This window comes from Anoplopoma fimbria, chromosome 4 (assembly GCF_027596085.1).
Source record: "Anoplopoma fimbria isolate UVic2021 breed Golden Eagle Sablefish chromosome 4, Afim_UVic_2022, whole genome shotgun sequence".
NCBI lineage: Eukaryota > Metazoa > Chordata > Actinopteri > Perciformes > Anoplopomatidae > Anoplopoma > Anoplopoma fimbria.
Genome location: NC_072452.1, coordinates 22,098,266 through 22,116,204, shown reverse-complemented (window position 1 = coordinate 22,116,204; position 17,939 = coordinate 22,098,266). Strand labels below are relative to the sequence as shown.

At 39.0% G+C, this 17,939-nt stretch overlaps 1 protein-coding gene across 1 annotated transcript in view; it reads left to right on the top strand.

Annotated features, from left to right (window-relative positions):
- fstl5 (follistatin-like 5) overlaps positions 1–17,939 on the top strand; it is a 166,292-nt gene that overhangs the window by 112,303 nt on the left and 36,050 nt on the right. The window contains exons 9-11 of the mRNA XM_054597138.1: positions 860–1,026; positions 4,662–4,673; positions 9,104–9,224. Coding sequence (XP_054453113.1) covers positions 860–1,026; positions 4,662–4,673; positions 9,104–9,224 — 300 coding nt within the window. The remainder of the gene's footprint in view (positions 1–859; positions 1,027–4,661; positions 4,674–9,103; positions 9,225–17,939) is intronic.

The window sequence follows — 17,939 nt, the reverse complement described above, 5'->3', positions numbered from 1 at the left end:
ATTATGAGCTGTTACAATACGGAGAAGTTCACAAAGTTGGGGATATAAAGTATAGGCGGACTCTAACGTGAACAGTTTTCTTCCCCTTATTCAAGATAACTTATTCAAATTAAAAGTTTTACAAAAAACTGGAATTGTCAGCAATTTTGCTCTGCAGTTGAATTCACTTTCCCAAAACTTAGATTGAGTCAGTATCCTTAAAAGTGCAATGTGTAACATATAGCCACCGCTCCAAACAGATAGGGGACTTTATTTAACCTCTGTCACTGGGTCCATAAAATCTCAATATAAAAAAAGTCCAACTACTAACTAACTGCAGGTTAAGAATATGCATAACTGGACCAAACTGATCAAATTCTGAGAGACTGTGAAAATAACACTACAATCTTCTAATCTTCACGTGTGGCTTTGACCTATAGTTCATGTTAGCCACTTTTTTTGTTTACTTTGTTGCTAACAGGGGGCTTCACAGTCAGAAGGACAGCAAGAGGCGAGGGTGCGATTTTCTCGTTTCTGCCACTTTGGAATTAATTCGATGAACAAATATTCAAAATACAAACGGACCATGGTTGTTTTATGAACAAGCACTTGGGGCAGCTCTACTTCTTCGTCCTCTCATGTCGGACTGAGGACAGACTGGACGCTATAGTAACTTACTATCCCTATACTATAATTGGTATTACAAGACAGGACTGAGATATCTCTGCAACACAATGCATAGATGTCTTTGACATAACATCACCACTGTAACCTCTTTACATCCCGTTGATAAAGTTTTGGTTTCATATCTTGAACATTGCACCTTGAAGACAATCTGTCTGACATTTTGTTCCTTTTTTTCCTCTTCTCTCGCCAACAGATGTGTACCTGCTCACTCTCCCAGATGACCAGAGAGTGGTCGTCACCACAGTAACCGTCGGCCAGAGCGCCGTGATGACGTGTGCCATCACAGGGGAGCGGAGGCCTCCTATATTGTGGAAGAGAAACCACCAATACCTGAACTCCTTGAACCTGGAGGACATCAACGTAAGAGCCGGGCATCACTTTCTTTGATTTTATTGTTTACAGATGGATAAATGGGTGAATAAATAGGATAGGTAGAAACATAATGGAACCAAGGACACATTAATAGATAGATAGATACATGATTGTATTTATAGTTGAATGGCTCTAACAGATGCGTTGCACAGGTGTAATTATGGTGTTTACAAATTTAAGAAAATTGCAAATCCCATATTCCTTTCTCATCATATTTCAACTCTGTTTCTTTGGCAGTGGCTCAGATTGTCAGCACGTTTTATTTGACTGTTGGCGCTGGCTTTGTATTTGTAGGTCTGACAGTAATCCAGGATGTCAGTTTGAGCTCTTGGTGTCTGTGTTTAGAGACTGCTGGGAGGAACAGGGATTTCAGACAAAGAAAGAAGATGAAGGGGGATACCAAAGGGGTTCAGCCCTAGAGGAAGGACCTACTTTTACAACTCGGTGAAAGTCTGCGTGTGTGTGCGTGCGTATGTGTCTCTCTGTGTGTGTGTGTGTGTGTGTGCGTGTATGTGCGTGTGTGTGTTAATATGCATGCATGGCCCCAGACCGCCCCCTGTGTCACTTCCATCCACATCAAAGAGAGCAGGGGTACTTATGTGGCGAGGTACAGAAAAGCCAGTCCTCCTTCGGCCTACCCTTTTTAATCTCAGTGTGTCAGGGCTGACCGAGATGAGTGTGATACTGCTGTGCATAATTAAGTCAACAGTGTCGCAGTAGATAAAGGGAGACCCAGCGATGCCACTAATGTATCATTAAATGTTGATGACCCTTAAAATGAGTAAGAGGCGACCAGCTGTCGCCAGTCATCCTTGGCACCATCAACTGGCTCTAAACTGGTGCGCTGGTTCTGGTTGTTTGGTGATGTGTGAGAGGCGGCAACGTCATTTTTTTAGGCAGCTTTCCCACCGTTTGCCTTCTAATGTCGTTTTTGTATAATATATCAAGACTGCTTTTAAGCAATTTATGGCCAGGAAAGATTTATGCAAGTGCACGGCGTAGCAAAAAGAAAGAAATGTCAAGCCAGATTATTTCTTGAAAACACTTTGAATATCTTTTGGAGGATTTATACGAGGAAGAAAAAGAGAGATGCTAGGTCTTGTACGGTGAACGTCACAGGCTTTGATCTATCTTGCATTTATTTATTTTTTTAACCAAGAACTGTTGCAGTTCTTTCTCCCTTTTTTTTTTTTTTTGTGCAAATTCAATAGAGCTTCTTTCTCATCTCCTGGTTTTGCCTGAAGACACATAGCAGGGTTCAGTGTCCCGAACAGAGGTGGTCTTTATCTGGGCTTCACACGCAGTCATCAGTTCCCCGGTGACTAATATCAGATCTTGAACAGGTGTATTCTCAATTCAAATGTCAGCTCAGGGATGAAAGCTTCTGCTGCCAAATGCTGTTCAGTATATCCATTGTAGCCAAGAAAAGCTTTGTGTGAAGTTAGTCAATAGCTGGAATAATGAAAGCATGGACCAGCGTAGACCTGAGATGACGTGTTATCTTTTAAAATTGTAGAACATTGCTATCATTTTACACCAAAACTTTTTATATATTTTTTTCACTGTGGAATCATAAAGAATTCTTTTTTTCGTCTTCTACTGACAGAGTGGAAAGAAGAACAAGCTGTGTTGGTAATCAGTCAAAGCTTGGCCTTTTGTGGTTTGCAACCATCCTTCTCCTGGAGACATCAAAATTAAATTTCAGTCCACAAAACCTTGAGTTTTCTATAGCTTGAGGTATATATCAGAGATCCAACAGAGAAAATTGAAGGATGCAAATAACACTTTGCTTTTTAATCAACCCTGAACCGCTTTGGTTCCCCCAGGATCTTTACATTGCCTGTATTTAATGTTATTGCATGCAATTACCCTTCCTCTGTCTCTATGGCGCATACAGCATGCTGGGTTTATGCCAGTTCAGCTTCATGAAGTGAGTCTGCATTAAACTACTGCAGAGACTAATCTGTCTCTCTTCAGACTGAAGGAGCTCGCTGTACTTTGAACCCGGAGGTCTGCCATTGTCAGATTATATTTTTTTGTTGGTGTCCAACAAAGCCTGAGTTTACAACCTCTGCAAGTGCACAGATTACCTCCAGAACATCGAAACTCCACCAGCGAGTGAATCAGCATGAGTCTCTTGTGGCTCATCAGAAAAACTGTGTGCAAACGATGCAGCACCAAGAAAACTCACTGATGGAACGTTAGCTGCACAACATCGCCGGCTTAATCCAGATTTATTTTTGGCTCCCAGACTTCCAGTCAATCATTGTTTGCCCTTCCAGAGAGGCAAATGGATTGTGTCTGCACCTGTTATCCACAGACTAATTCTAAATTGCCTTGCAGACAATTTCTGTATAATTGCAGGCTGTTAATATTTGTGAGCATCTACTGCCAGCCTTAATTAGAGTCATATTCCTGTGAGTAAACATGCAGTTTATGGGCTCTAATCCTGCAGGCCTTCCCAGTTAGGAATCTGGTTATTTTAGAAATTTTGTCGACTGAGTGAATCGCACATTAATCCCAGTGGTGCGCTCGTATCCCAGAGTTCAATAGAGCTTCTCGAAATTTTGACAAAGCAGCTTACTGTAATTCCATGAAGTTGACAGTTGCTGGCTATTGCATCATCATCCAAGGCTGTCAGTATTTCAATCCTCCCTGAGTGGCCGAGCCAAAGACATAGTCGCGTGTGTGTGTGTGTGTGTGTGTGTGTGTGTGTGTGTGTGTGTGTGTGTGTGTGTGTGTGTGTGTGTGTGTGTGTGTGTGTGTGTGTGTGTGTGTGTGTGTGTGTGTGTGTGTGTGCGTGTGTATACCTTCATGTTTGCATTTGGCCATGTTGATTCTGTGGTGGAACTAGTTCAGAAGAACATTTGAAGTCTTTAAAAGTTTGGAAATCCCCTAAAGTGCATTTTGTAGAAAGATTGTGAAGTTTGCTTAAAGCAGCTACTTTTTTTGCGGGATTATATCCTTGTTGGACATGTAAACTCATTTGGAAGGTCCTCGAGACAGATATGTGATTTAGCACCATAGTCTTTGAATCAGTCATGATAAAACGTGGAATTATTAAAAATAGGAAACTTTGTTTAAAGACTGCAGCTTCAATATAAATGTATATAATGCATGAAGGGGTACAATATGAGCTGAATCATTCTTCTTCTCCTACTTATCTTTTTCTTATCTATCTTTGGAATATGTGTTTTTATCTCCCATGATGCTTTGGTGCCTTATATGTGTGCCTTTAACATTATCTCCTCTTTGTGAAGATGTACCATATGTAACGTTAAATGTATGTGATTATTTATAATTCCCACATTTCGTTCTGATCAGTGAATAGAACTCTGTGTGATACTGTTATGTGCCATTTTCAAAGGATGAAAAAATACAGTTGTGCAACATTTTACGACAAATAACACATGAATATGACCTTTTTAAGTATATATCCAACTTCTCATTTATATTACCGGTATATTATCCTCACATTATATCAACAATGAGGTCTTCAACATTATGCGATTAATTCCTGACCACAACACACAGCAGTTCTGTCACCTGTTTTTAAATATATTTACTATGCTTTGGTTGAACTTAACTTCTTAATGTTTGACCTCTGTTTTACTCCCCAACAGATCCCGTCCCAGGTAGAGTGATTTTTTTTGTATTTTGTCTCAACAGTCTGACATTGTTTCACTCTTTTTTTTAAATTTCCATTCACAAAAAGCCCATAAAAGCTGCTGAGGTGCCTACAGCAGACGCATGATGCTGTTTTCAGAAATGCACATAATAAGTTGACCATTATGTTTTTGTTTTTTTCCAGCAACTGCACCATTCTCATCCCAAACAAATAATCTGGTGAAATCAACAAGTTCTGTGAAAAGACCAAAGCCAACCACTTGTTAGTGCATCTCTTAATGATTTGACTAACCCAGCCGGTCTGTGGCTCTTAGTCTCAAGCCCTTTCATGCACTTTGAAAATTGAAACCTTCAAATACTAAATACTAAAACAAAAGATAATTATTTAGAAAAAAAGGCTTAATAATCTCATAAACAGCTGGGCAAAATAAAGAACAGTGACTTTGCTCATAGTAATGAAGGAACACGCCACACAGAGCAAAAGTGTGGCTCATTTATGTAAATAGAATTTCGTTAAAATAAATAAATACATTCCACAGCAACATCTCTTTCCAGAAACTGTCCTCATTACTCTGAGTGATCGGAAGTAAGTAAACACTATCAACAAGTTGTGTTGCGTGTTTCTTTGGTAAAAAGTGATTCCAGCAGAAGTGTTTTGACAGTGAGGGCTGTGGATGATGCATGCGGAGTAATGGGAAATATCGTTTCTCGAAAAAAAAAAAAACACATGCTTGCTGAGTCTTTTTTAAATGTCGTTTCTCATAGCTGTGAGCACCAAAAAAGAATAACAATTACATTCAGTTTCATTATATTTGGATGGAGGCTGAAATGTTAGCCACAGAAATATCAAAACATTGGCACGCAAAACTGAAACGATCTGTCTGGTTAAATACCAACAGAGACAAGTGAAAAAATGTGAAAAATGTTTTTTTATTTGAGTGAGCCTGCACTTGAATGTCAAACAACCCACCATTTTTTAGCTGTGTTGCCTCAATATACTTCCATTCTGGGTAAACATGTTCCTCTCTTTCACACACACCTCCGGGTATTTTCACCCAACTAATTGTGTTCCTCTCAAAAAGTTATATAAGGGCCAACTTCAGAGGGCCCATTCCTGAAACGCCTCGTCACTATTAGAGGTTAGCTATGCGATGAGGCGGCTCTTTATTGTCCTTTCAGAGGGCGACCTGGCACTGACAGCTTTATTAATTACAGTTTCTTGAGGGCCATGGCCTATTTGTAAATCCACCTCTACCCGCCCTTGTCACCCTCCTCTCTGAGTCGTCGAACACTGGCCTGCTTTGTCTGCAGAGAGCTCGGGTGCTGGGTGCAGCTGATAGCTGAGGTGAGGGCGGCGAGATGAGGTGGAGGAATCATGTCGACAGCCTCCGCCGTTGCCCGTTCCACCCCTCTGAGTTTCATTTCTCCCCCCATTCATTTTTCATTTAAGAAGGTGACACAATATGCTCTCAGCCCAAGGGGCCAAAACGCGCCATCGATTTCCCCTCATATTGTGAAGCTCTGATGCTTCACTCTGCTGGAGCCGTTACCGGGCTCGTGAGTTAGATGGGAGCACACCGGGACGAACTGATAAACACACCGTGTGCCTGTAAACACCACGGCCGGCTCTCCTCGCTTGTCTGCAGACATTTAAGGAGAAGCTAAATGCCAAGGTGTAAAACAGGAGGCAGAGATGTGATCAAAATGTTAAAAGCTAGTTAATTAGAAAAAATGCACTTCTCTTGTTGTGAACTCTTATGAAAGAAGGCCGTTAATGAGGGCTGAATCTTTTCATGAAAAGAATGCTGTGTTCATAAATGAGCAACGAGGAGCATGAGGGCAGACTGAGAGACTTTCTTAAGAACAAAGTTCACGCCACTAAAAAATATCTGCATGTTTTTTTAATGCACGGCAGCCATCAGGAAGGAACACGTTTTGGCACTTGGCCTTCATCAAGTTAGTGGGAACTAAAGAAAACTCCAGAGAAGGCTGTTAGAGCACATTCATGTCCGAAAAGCCGCTGTGCATCGGAAACGGGTGAAAACTTTTTATTGTGAGCACAGGCAGATATTTTAAAAGTTGTACCTGAAGATTTATAGTCACTTGATTTAGTAAATCTGCTAAAAATGAAAGTTGTATCATTTTGATATAAATTCAAGTTTTTTCTTCAATTTAAAGAGAAAATGTAATCTTCAGAGACGAATTGTATTTCCAGTATAGTTTTATCTTTGATATTTATGTGAAATAAATAAGAGTACCCTTTCAGAGTACTCTCAAGTAATAGCATACATTGATACATTGTACACACTCGTAGCAGGGACGACAATCTGCCCCATTTTCTTGGCAATACATTACTGTGCTAATGTAGAGATGTTTTTAAATCAGTAAATCTTACATGTGTGAAATCTTCCACATCTCCTTTAGCAAATAACATGTGACATCAAAAATCTAACGTACTATATAAATCTATAAACAGAAGTGAAATTAGCTAAAATGAAATTAATAAAGACCACAATGGCAAGTGCAGATAAAAAAGCATGAAAAGTGATTGCAAACTAAATACATGCTATCTTATTCTGAATAAGCTTATCTGAATTTCTCAATCACATATTGCTAAAAATAACAAATTATTCATCATGTTCAATGCTATATTCTACGGTAGTTCTGAAACATGTCTCAAAAGGTTCATGCTGATCTCTGTCTCCATCCTGTAGCCTTGTAAGACCCCCACAGGATGATTTTAACCAACTCAAGACAGCTCTTTGAATATTTTAAGACAGAGGAAATTTGATTAAAAAAAAAAGCTTTTATCTTTCTTAAGTTTGTGAGTAGGAATAAAAGATCAACAAAAGAGGTTGACTTTTCGTGAGAAACGATCATAAAACCCTCTTTTTCTTCACTTTAATACCACAGTAACACTCTATATGATCCAAAAACTCATTATGATGACTTTCCATTGCCAAGATGGCTTTTTACTGCAGTGTGATCTTAAAACTGTGGCACACATTTACTCTTCGCCAGACGGATTCATCACTGCGCCGCACCGTTGATGGGCTCATTAGCTTTGGGGGCTTCTATCTGTGCTACAGCTGAATAACTAATTCTTCTGTTTGCTCTCTTTTCATGTCCAGCACCGTTTTCTTTGTGTTCACTTGCTTAATCCTTGTGCCTCACTAGGGCCATGTTTGGGCTTTTTATTTTTACATGTATTTTTTTATCACTTTGGCTGCGTTACTGCATATGGTATACATTTTGGCAAGGCTGTGAAAGGAAGGTCGACCTCAGCTCCTATAACAAGTCCATAATAAACCGTGTAGCCAAAATATGGACACTCAAATTGTCTCCATTCAAACCCATTAAAACCATAATTTTTGATCCCACACCCATTATAGCATCAAATTATGCATTCAATTATATCAGGCTTTCAATGTAGAGACATTGCTGCAGTATTATGTGGTTGATAAAATCTATCAAAATGAATGTTTTTGCTAATTATCCACAATTATTATTAAATATTTTTACATCAGAATATTTTTCACCCTCAATTATGTCTTACTTTAAGCCTCGATATAATTTGAATGGGTACATTTTTGTTGAATCCTTTTTTATCATAGAACAGTTATGTAAACATAATAAACAAAAAGGTTTTGATCAGGTATGAAGTCAGTTAAAGATTTAACACAGTGTAAGCGGATTTAGATAATAATAATAATAATAATAATAATAATAATAATAATAATAATAATAATAATAATAATTGTATTGCAGTTTTTTGACAGACTTTTTTGTCCTCTAAGGACATAAGAGCAACTTTTTGAAAGTGAGGCACAATGGTTAATAATCACAACACAGCATGAATAAATCACGTTTTAGTTGTCTCTTCATTAGTAACACCTTTTGTGTATTTGTGGGATATGCATGTTGTCCTTTCCAGGGACAATGGCGTTTTAAATGAGCAGTAGAAGTTATTTCGATCGACCGCATGTCAGCAGCACTATATTAGCCTGTTTTTGTTTTGAAAGCAGCCAACACTGTGTAATTTATATGCTAATCAATCATAGCCTGAGTCCATTTTCATCAGATCACTTTCCTCTGATTGGAAAAATGACACGTACCAGAAAACGATTTTTCTTAACTGTGACTTTGACTTTTCCCTCATTTGTTTTCTGTGGCACCAAATGGTTTTAACTTCTGACTTAGATTGATGGACATTGCTCTACAATGTGTCTTTTTGAACGATTGTAAAAATGTTCCATTGTCTGTGATATGGAACGTGTTTATCTTGTCATCTGCACACTTCAGGCTTTTTTTTGCATTCATATTAAAACCGTTCATTTCCAGCTTCAAATGCCTTCTTACATCACTGTTTCAAAGAGATCGCCAGTTCTTTCTGTGAGTCATTAAGACTTTTTTTTTCTCTTCTTTTTCTCGCTGGTAGGACTTTGGCGATGACGGCTCGCTGTACATCACCAAGGTGACCACGACCCACATGGGAAACTACACCTGTCATGCTGATGGATACGAGAAACTCTTTCAGACTCACACCCTTCAAGTGAATGGTAAGAGACAGACACAAAGATGGAATGCACTGTTTTATTAATGAATTCATCATCATGCTGTTCAGTGCAAACCACGGCAGTAGGTTTCTAACTATTCAATCTTTCCACCTTTAAAAGACAAACTGAAATTGTTGCACTATTGTCCACTACAACATATCTGCTGTGTAAATCACTTGGCCTTTGTTTGAGGAAAAAATTAGAAACCACAAATATGCTTTTTGGTTTGATCCCCTTGTTTTTGCATTTTTTTAATCTAAATCTTTAATCTCTGCTATCTGTCTATGTAGATGGAGACCATATTTAGATACAGCAAATCAAATCCTTCATTAAGCAGAAACTTCAGTGTTATATCAATGGCAGATCAGACAGTTGCACTGAGCTGGACAGCAGCTTGCTACAAAACACTTTGAACTTTGAACAACCTTTTTAGCTTCCCTGCTAAAGTCTCCGTCTTATCTTATCTTATCTTTACAAACAGGAACACAACATGTATCGCACTCCCTACTGTGTAACAGAGCTGCTGTTAACCAAACAAGACAACTACAAAACCATCCAGCCGAAATGAAGCATTTCTGATATTTCTTTAAAGACCATCTGCCACTACATAGCTCGCAGACGGGAGATTTAGATTCTTGCTCAACTTAAAGACAGCTAGATTTGCTTTTGTACGATTTACTGACCTTTGTTGTGCTGGCAGGGTGGTTTGGTATGTTGATACCATAGTTATTGTCCTTGGTCAAAGGGATTTGTTCAAACAGCTCTGATCTTTGAGAGAAATCTTTAAGTCAAACAGAATTTGCCTCAATGTGACGTCTATTTCTTTGGCTATTCTGTTGATTTCAAATGTGAGTTTTTGCACTCTTTTCTTTGTCTGAGAAAGGGCTCAAGCCTTGAACCCATTTCTGCCTTGGTTCTGCTTCCAAATGAATCATTGTTGGGGATTCTTGTCACTTTAAACATATCACTACCTGTGCATTGGTATATTTCTATAACAGGAAACATCTCCTGGCACTACGGATGCAGCAAATGAAAGTCATTGGAAAACATATTGTGTTGTTATTCCTGGGACACAAAGGGCCTTTCCTAAAGGGTCCCTCCCCAGCAGACACAAAACAGAGTGTCTCTGTGAAAAGCTGTGGATGGCACTCCTTATTAATGAAGACACAACGAAGCACAGGGACCAGTCGTTCCCTGTGCTGGTTTAGTGTCGTTTTTAGCCACTCCTACAAATGCACAATATCTCACAAAACAAGATTACTGCTATAAAATCAAATGCATGAACTCCATTATTGTTACATCTTACTTCATGTGTACTTCCTTATGGCTGTACCAGCTTCTAACAGGCAACAATTTACCTAACTTACAAATAAAGGATGTGGGCCTAACCTAACCTTAAACCCAGGTGAGTTTGAGTAGCTTTCCGCCATCGCTCCACTCCTTCCTGGCCATGCTGCAAACCTGACCTGTGGGGCTGCCAGCTTGCAGAATACTTCACATTGAGAGTTATCAGTCATTGTCCATCACTGTTTCCAGAAATAGCAGCCGTGTTTGCAGCACAACGCCACTCTCCTCGGCTCTCAGCCCTCTGGCGGGCTCATATTACGTAAGGACTGCCATGATTGACAACCAATCAGAAATAACAAATAACAATCTCTGACAGTGGCACTGGCAGCCGTGTCTGTCAATATCTATTCCGTCTCGTTCTCTTTCATTTAAGCCCAAAGGACTTCTGAATTTAAACAAAAGTTAATCATTGTTGACCCCGTGAATTGCGCATTCAACTAATAGAAGCAGTGTTATTTTGATGTATTTGGTTTTTGGAAACAGAGAAGTCATTATTCAAGCTCTGTATCACTGCTTTGATTCCGACAAAATGATCCTACCAGACTAGAAACTGCAGCAATGTTCTCACACGTCTCCCAGTCGCACTGCTATATGTATTTATTTTTCACCCACGTTGGACCCATAACATCACATCTGTTTCACTGAAAGCCTGTACTTTAAGTTAGTCTTAATAACTGTCTGAGTAGAGTTGTGTAATACACTTACTGCTAGTTAATTTGAGATTGTCAGTAGTTGCTGTCAGTATGGTGAACCTGCCATGTGAATGCTGAAACAGAGACCGCATGGAGAGGGCAAAGGTGTATTGAGGATTGCGTTTGTGTGAATGAGCCTGTTTTCTGGTGCTAATGAGTTGAATGTGAATAAACCACATTGTGTCGATGTCTATGGCTCCCCATCTTCATTACATTTGACAGACAGTTCATTATCATTCTTCCAAAAGATTACCCCCAAGGTTAATTGCAATGATCTTACAGGTCTTATTAAACCAAGTGTTGTGTTTACGGAAACAGAGAGAATCTCATGAGACCTGTGACTTTTGGTAATAATTGATACCGAAACTTCCAGATGACCTTTTCTACTGCAGACTATGAATTTCACATTTATAGTGTGGGTGAAGTCTTCAAGGACCAGCTTATCACCCTGCCACCACTGCGGACTGAATTTTCTAAAACTCAATTAAGAAACAGCTGAAAGAGTAATTCTGGGAAACATGGATTCAGAGTGCTGTCCATCTGAGAATGACAATAATATTTAATAATTTGAGTTATTATTTAGAAGAGTAGATGACATTCAGATTGGAGTTTCTTTTAGGGAAACTTTTGATTTCCCTGAGAGGTTTCTCTACTGTAAGCTTGTACAGTGTGTGGAGGATCATTCAGCAGTTTTTTTTCTTATACACACACACACACACACACACACACACACACACACACACACACACACACACACACACACACACACACACACACACACACACACACACACACTGACTCATCAAAACGTCCCTTTTGGATTCTACACCTGCACTTTGTGTATTGGCCGTGTGCCTTTATTGCCGGTCAGCCTCCCTGCATTGTCTGCCTCTTGTTGATGAACACACTGCAATACTTTCTGCAATGTGCACTATTATCTTCAAGATGTACATTTTTTGTTATGATTATATATTATCTGCAGTATGCTATGTCTGCTCTTGCTTTGTTTATCAAATCTATAGCTCTTTCTTTGTTGCCATGACCCCACTTTACCCACAGTAATCAATAAAGTTGTATCTAATTTGTAGTGTAGCTGCAAAGTTTGTCCACTCTCCCAGCCACTTTAGCAGAAAACAAATCGTTTTTTGGGGTAAATTAATGAAAGTCTTGGTTGAATCATCAAATACACCAACCACTTCTGCTGCTGGAAAAATACATTTATTTTCCCACTCTGGAAAGCTGCATTCATTTTGAAAACATAATTTGAAATGTAAGTATTTCTGATGGGTAAAATGCAACAATAATGGTCCTAATGTTTACTTCTGCCTGGCAGCATCATCTTTCAAACGGTAGCTCTGGCTGTTTGTATACATTAATGATGCATAACACATACATTACTGATGCGGTGTACATGTGCAGTCATTCATTATTGCCCTCTCACGTCTTTTTTGAGAATGATCCAGCAATACCCTTCTGAGAATTACCACCTTTCCTGGTGGGGGGGGTTGTGTGCCGCTGTAACCCACACAGTCATGTTGGTGGGGTTAACATTAAGACCTTATGCTCCTGGGCCGAGCCTTTACCCATGGGGCCTTGCTGGGAGGTGATGCAATAATGCCCAGCATGTAAGCCAGAAAAAGATAGCTGCATGCGGCAGGATGTGGTGTGCTGAGCCCCCGCTACAAAACTGACCCTCAGGACCTTGGATGTCATATTTATACAGAGAAGAGGTCAATGCCAGAGGTGGAGCCATACCAAGTGGATCTACAGTGGTTGAGATCACCTTGATGCACAGTAACGAACCAGAATCCTTGATCAGGGCTGCATCGTCTCATTTTCCAGAGTTCCTGAGTTGTTGTATGGATACTCGTGTGTTGGCGGCATCCTTGGATCTTCATGATTTTGTTAAGGATGGTTGGGAAACAGCAAAGTAACACATAGAGAAACTCTAAACCTGACTCATCTTTTCAGTCATTTTCATGCAAAAATGCCTCCAACTTCTCTAATGTGACTGATAATATTCAACGACAGACTTTGTGTTTATAATCTGACCCTGCAGCCATATTATGTTAGACATGGAGCTCTCAAGTGGAGCTTTCAAGTGCTCGATTGGAACGATGAACTGAAGCTGTTCTTGATCTAAATACATACATACATTTTATATGCGTTCCCAAAGAGATCATTTTTTATCTGTGTCTAAATAAATATTGCAACATGTAGCAAAAATGATTCGCCATGCCAATTAACTCTTTGAAGTTCATAGAATTCTTGTTGAGATTGGTGATTGCGCATCACTTTATTAAATAGAAAGACCAAACACATTCCAATACAATGCAATATGCCGATTTCGTATATATATATATTATATATATATATACATACATATATATAAATATATATATATATCATCAGACCACTCAGAAATAATTAATATTTCATATATATGTGATCTATTGCCCATTATTCTTATAAAAAACTTGTTCCTTGTCAACTAAACTGCCTTAATTTTAATCATATCGTTTAGAATCCTTGCAGTAAATAATAGATCAAATAAAATGCACAAAAAAAAGTAGAAAATGAGTGCCCTCTTAATATTATACCTCCTTTGTGGTAGAAATAAAAAGCATGCAAACATAGTGGTTCTCCCTGGAGATCCATTATGCTTCTTAATTTTTGTCCCAGATCTTTTTTTTTTAATAACAGCACCAGCAGTTTTTACTTTAGTTTTACCCTTGAAAAGTACTTTTTCACCGGCTATGTGATGTACATGTAATGCGTTGAACTTCAGCTTCTGGATAAAACTGTTGGATTACTCCCACGTGTCTACTAAGAGGCATGCAGCTCAGGTGGGACAGTCATCACAGCTGGGAGAGGAGGCTTTCATCATGGTGTGAGCACATTTGTCATTGTGTGTGTGTGTGTGTGTGTGTGTGTGTGTGTGTGTGTGTGTGTGTGTGTGTGTGTGTGTGTGTGTGTGTGTGTGTGTGTGTGTGTGTGTGTGTGTGTGTGTGTGTGTGTGTGTGTGTGTGTGTGTGTGTGGTACGTCATGGTGAGTGTTTGTATGTGATAAACAGGGGCACAGCATCATGTGTGTTATTTGGAGTGTTTGTTGATCACGGTTACCTGGTCAGTTCTCACACTCCAGTGGTGATGACCGGCATGGAACAGCTAGTTGGAAATCTCCCAGTACTGTGATGGTGAAATGGTCTCCTGCCATGGTGTTTGTGTGCGAGTCTGCACGCCTGCCCATCTTCTAGAGCGCCATGGCCGACAGGAGCCTTGCTGAGTGATTGACGACTGGCTGGGGAGCTTTATGATGGAGCTGTCAGCCCTGCTGTGTCGCATTCTCCTGGCAGTGGCTCTCCTGACACTCAGGAAAACATCAGAATGAAACTTCTCTCACATCTTGTCTGAAACGAGTTTTGAGTGGAAAAAAGTCCCACCGACCGACTCGCTTCTTTCATTTTCCGCCGCCGTCCGGGGTAAAAGGGAAAATTACAATTTGCACGCAGGAATTGAGTTTACCCATGCACACTGGTGGAGTGTGTAAGTGACGCGTTTTCAAAAGGTAGAGAACACACTTTTTCCTGTTTAGAAGGAAAAGTAGAGTTTCATGGTTCTCTGTAGCTAATAAGGCTGTTAGGGACCTGATGGAAGATGCAGATTTACTGTGAAAGAAGGAAGAACGTTTATTTATGTCTTCAAGCAGAATACTGGATGCTACCAAAGCTTTTTAAAATGCTTTCAATAATTGAATCAATGCATTAATTTTATCATTTAATGCCGTTGAATATCAATATGTTAGAGCGGAGTAACTTCAAAGAGGGAGGGATCTCTCTTCAGTCACTCCCTGTGATGTTTTTCTTTCTTTTTTCCCCCATTAAAGGATTTTCTGTGCAACATTAAAAGTCCAAGGACAGAGAATGTTGTATGTTGTACAGATTGTAAAGCGTCCTGAGGCATCTTTGTGATTTGTGATATTGGGCTAAACTGTATAAATACAATGTATGTGTCTTGAAAGAACGCTAGAGGCAATATTTATAGTTTCAAGTTTCTGCTATAAAACCACCATTAGCAGTAGGTAGAGGTGTAGAGATAAGAAACACTAGATGCGCCTTTTAATTACTCAGTTGCTTCTGCAGGTCTGATGATGTAACAAAGCCTGAACTGTTAGACTGAAAACTAAAAGCAATCAACACCTTACACAAAGCTTAACAAAACACAACAGTTCTTAGTTTCAGGTGATAATAAAAATGCAAAGTTGTGAATATCATATTCCATTACTGCCAACAAATCCCCCTTAATCCAAAAATGTTTTACTTAAAAGCTTTAAAACCACTTTAAAGAGACAGTGAGACATTTTCCAAGTTTTAATCCTGTGTCTTTGTTCAGGTTTCTCTTTTTTTGACTCTGCTTGGGACATTTATAAAAAAAAAGAAAATAATAATCCGATCAAATGGGATCAAAATCTTAGCAGGAGATCAGTTTATGTGTTTCTGTTGAATTTTTTAACACTTTTGATTCATCAGATGTGAAGGATTCTGACACATTACTGAAGATAAAGACGCTCTGACTTTTATTTCAATGTTACTTTAACTTTATCACATAATAAATTCAAACATCTGACTGCTGATATTATGAAAACAGGTCATCAGCCCGACTGATACAACTGTTAAATTGCAACTGTTTTAAAATATATATGCCTGTTTTGCCTCTACTGCTGTCATATATATTTTAAATGTATTAAATTATCAATGGCACCCACATGCACTTTAAAGTAATTCATATTTGTATATTATATTTATTTATTTATTTATTCATGAATGTAGCTAAAGTAAAAGCAGTGCTTATTCTAACTATTCCAATCCTACTGTTATCAGCCATTATTTGTTTGGAATTTAATCACTTATATGAAGTATAACTTTCCATTATTTTTAATTCAACATTATATTTTTTGCACTCATCCATGGAATTCTAAATGTTTCTCTTTTTTTTCCAAACAGATTTGTAATTAAATAGAATTTGACTCATGGCTTATTCATTCATTCTACCATAAGTTGGGATCTAAATCAGTTACAAGGCTTTATTGACCTCTATTAGTGACCGGTTGAAACTGCAATACCATTAATGGAAGTCTGCAGCAATGCAGGATGTGCTTTCTCTCCAATACTCACAGTCACAGGGGGGATTCACTGGCACAAGGTTTTTCTTAGATCAGGGGCCTTTAACTGAGGGGTCACCATTATTGAGCCCTATCCGAGCTGGTGGGAAAGATAGGCCTTTCATGAACTTGGCTCTCTGACACCCCGGAGTAATTGACGGACAGCAGTCACTTTTTCACAGTAGAGATGGGTAAGGTAGGTAGATATGCAGAGAATACACCTGGCAGAAAAATCTATAAGAAGCTAATACACTGCAAGCTGTGGTGTCACATCTTTTTTAGAGCTTTAGGCTTAAGAGTGAAATGAGAAGTGATGAGCTCCATTTGCTAAACAGCACTCATCAAAAGCAGAAATTCAGCACTTAGTGGAGATAACATTCATTCTTTGATGTTTATCAAAAGTGATATTCTCCTCCCGACAAAAATGCTTTTGTGTTAGCGCTCTCACAGCGTGTGCTCAGGTCATGTATTGTACCTTTAATAACTCAATCTTTTCTAACTCAATTTAAACACCACTCTATTTACTCAATTTGTTCAAACCCTTTTAGAAACAACAATCAACACAAAGTCAAGGATCTCAAGGACAATCCTGTCCTGAAGTACTTTAATGTTGCAAAAAGTTTGATCATTTACAATTCCCTTTGGCTGGTTATCAGATTATTCAATAGTGAGTGAAGTATGCATCCTGACAAAGTTATTAATAGTTAACAGGAAAGTTGCAAGGCTGTTGGCTACGAGCAGTTATCAGTTTCCATGACACTCAAAAAATATGCTCATTAAAGAGTTGTTATCTCAACAACCTTTACAGGTATGTCCATCTCATCCACAGTTCTTATGTCACCTTTTTAAAAATGTTAATCTAGTTTATCCCACTTATTCAGTATTAATTGGTCAACGGTTCCTCTAACACTGGGAAAAAAACACCAATAGACACAGAAACACACCTATTTGAATCGCTGAACAACTCTGAAAAATGATCTGAAACAATGCTGGCTTTAGTCCACATACTGTACTTTCTATGCCTGCATTCACAAAATCCAAACCAAATTGCTAAGAACATTCATATCATTTCCCTGCATATTATTCTTTCCACATTCTTATCACTCTGCTTATGTTTTATACAAATATTTTACCAATGTAATTATGCTGTGCTGAGCTGTCTAGAAAACTCACTTGGCTGTTTGAGGAAACTAGGCTGGGTTATTGAAGTTCTGGCGGGCCGTGAGTTCCTCCCATCACAGATGTTTAGTTGAATTAGGTCCATGAAAATCCTACAGAGGACCAAACTGCTACTTCTGCTCAGCCTCAGCCAACCTCTTTATACCAATTCACAGCACTGATTACACCTGCGCTTACATACTCTTTAATTACAAGCCTCCACACGCTGCACCTACTCTTTTACTGCAACCTATCTGACTCCTGCAGCGGAGTCGGCAGCTCTGATTGGAGATCTCAACCAGTTCCATCTTCTCAAAGCTCACAAGCAATTTACCCAAAAAGGTGTATGAGATGAGATGT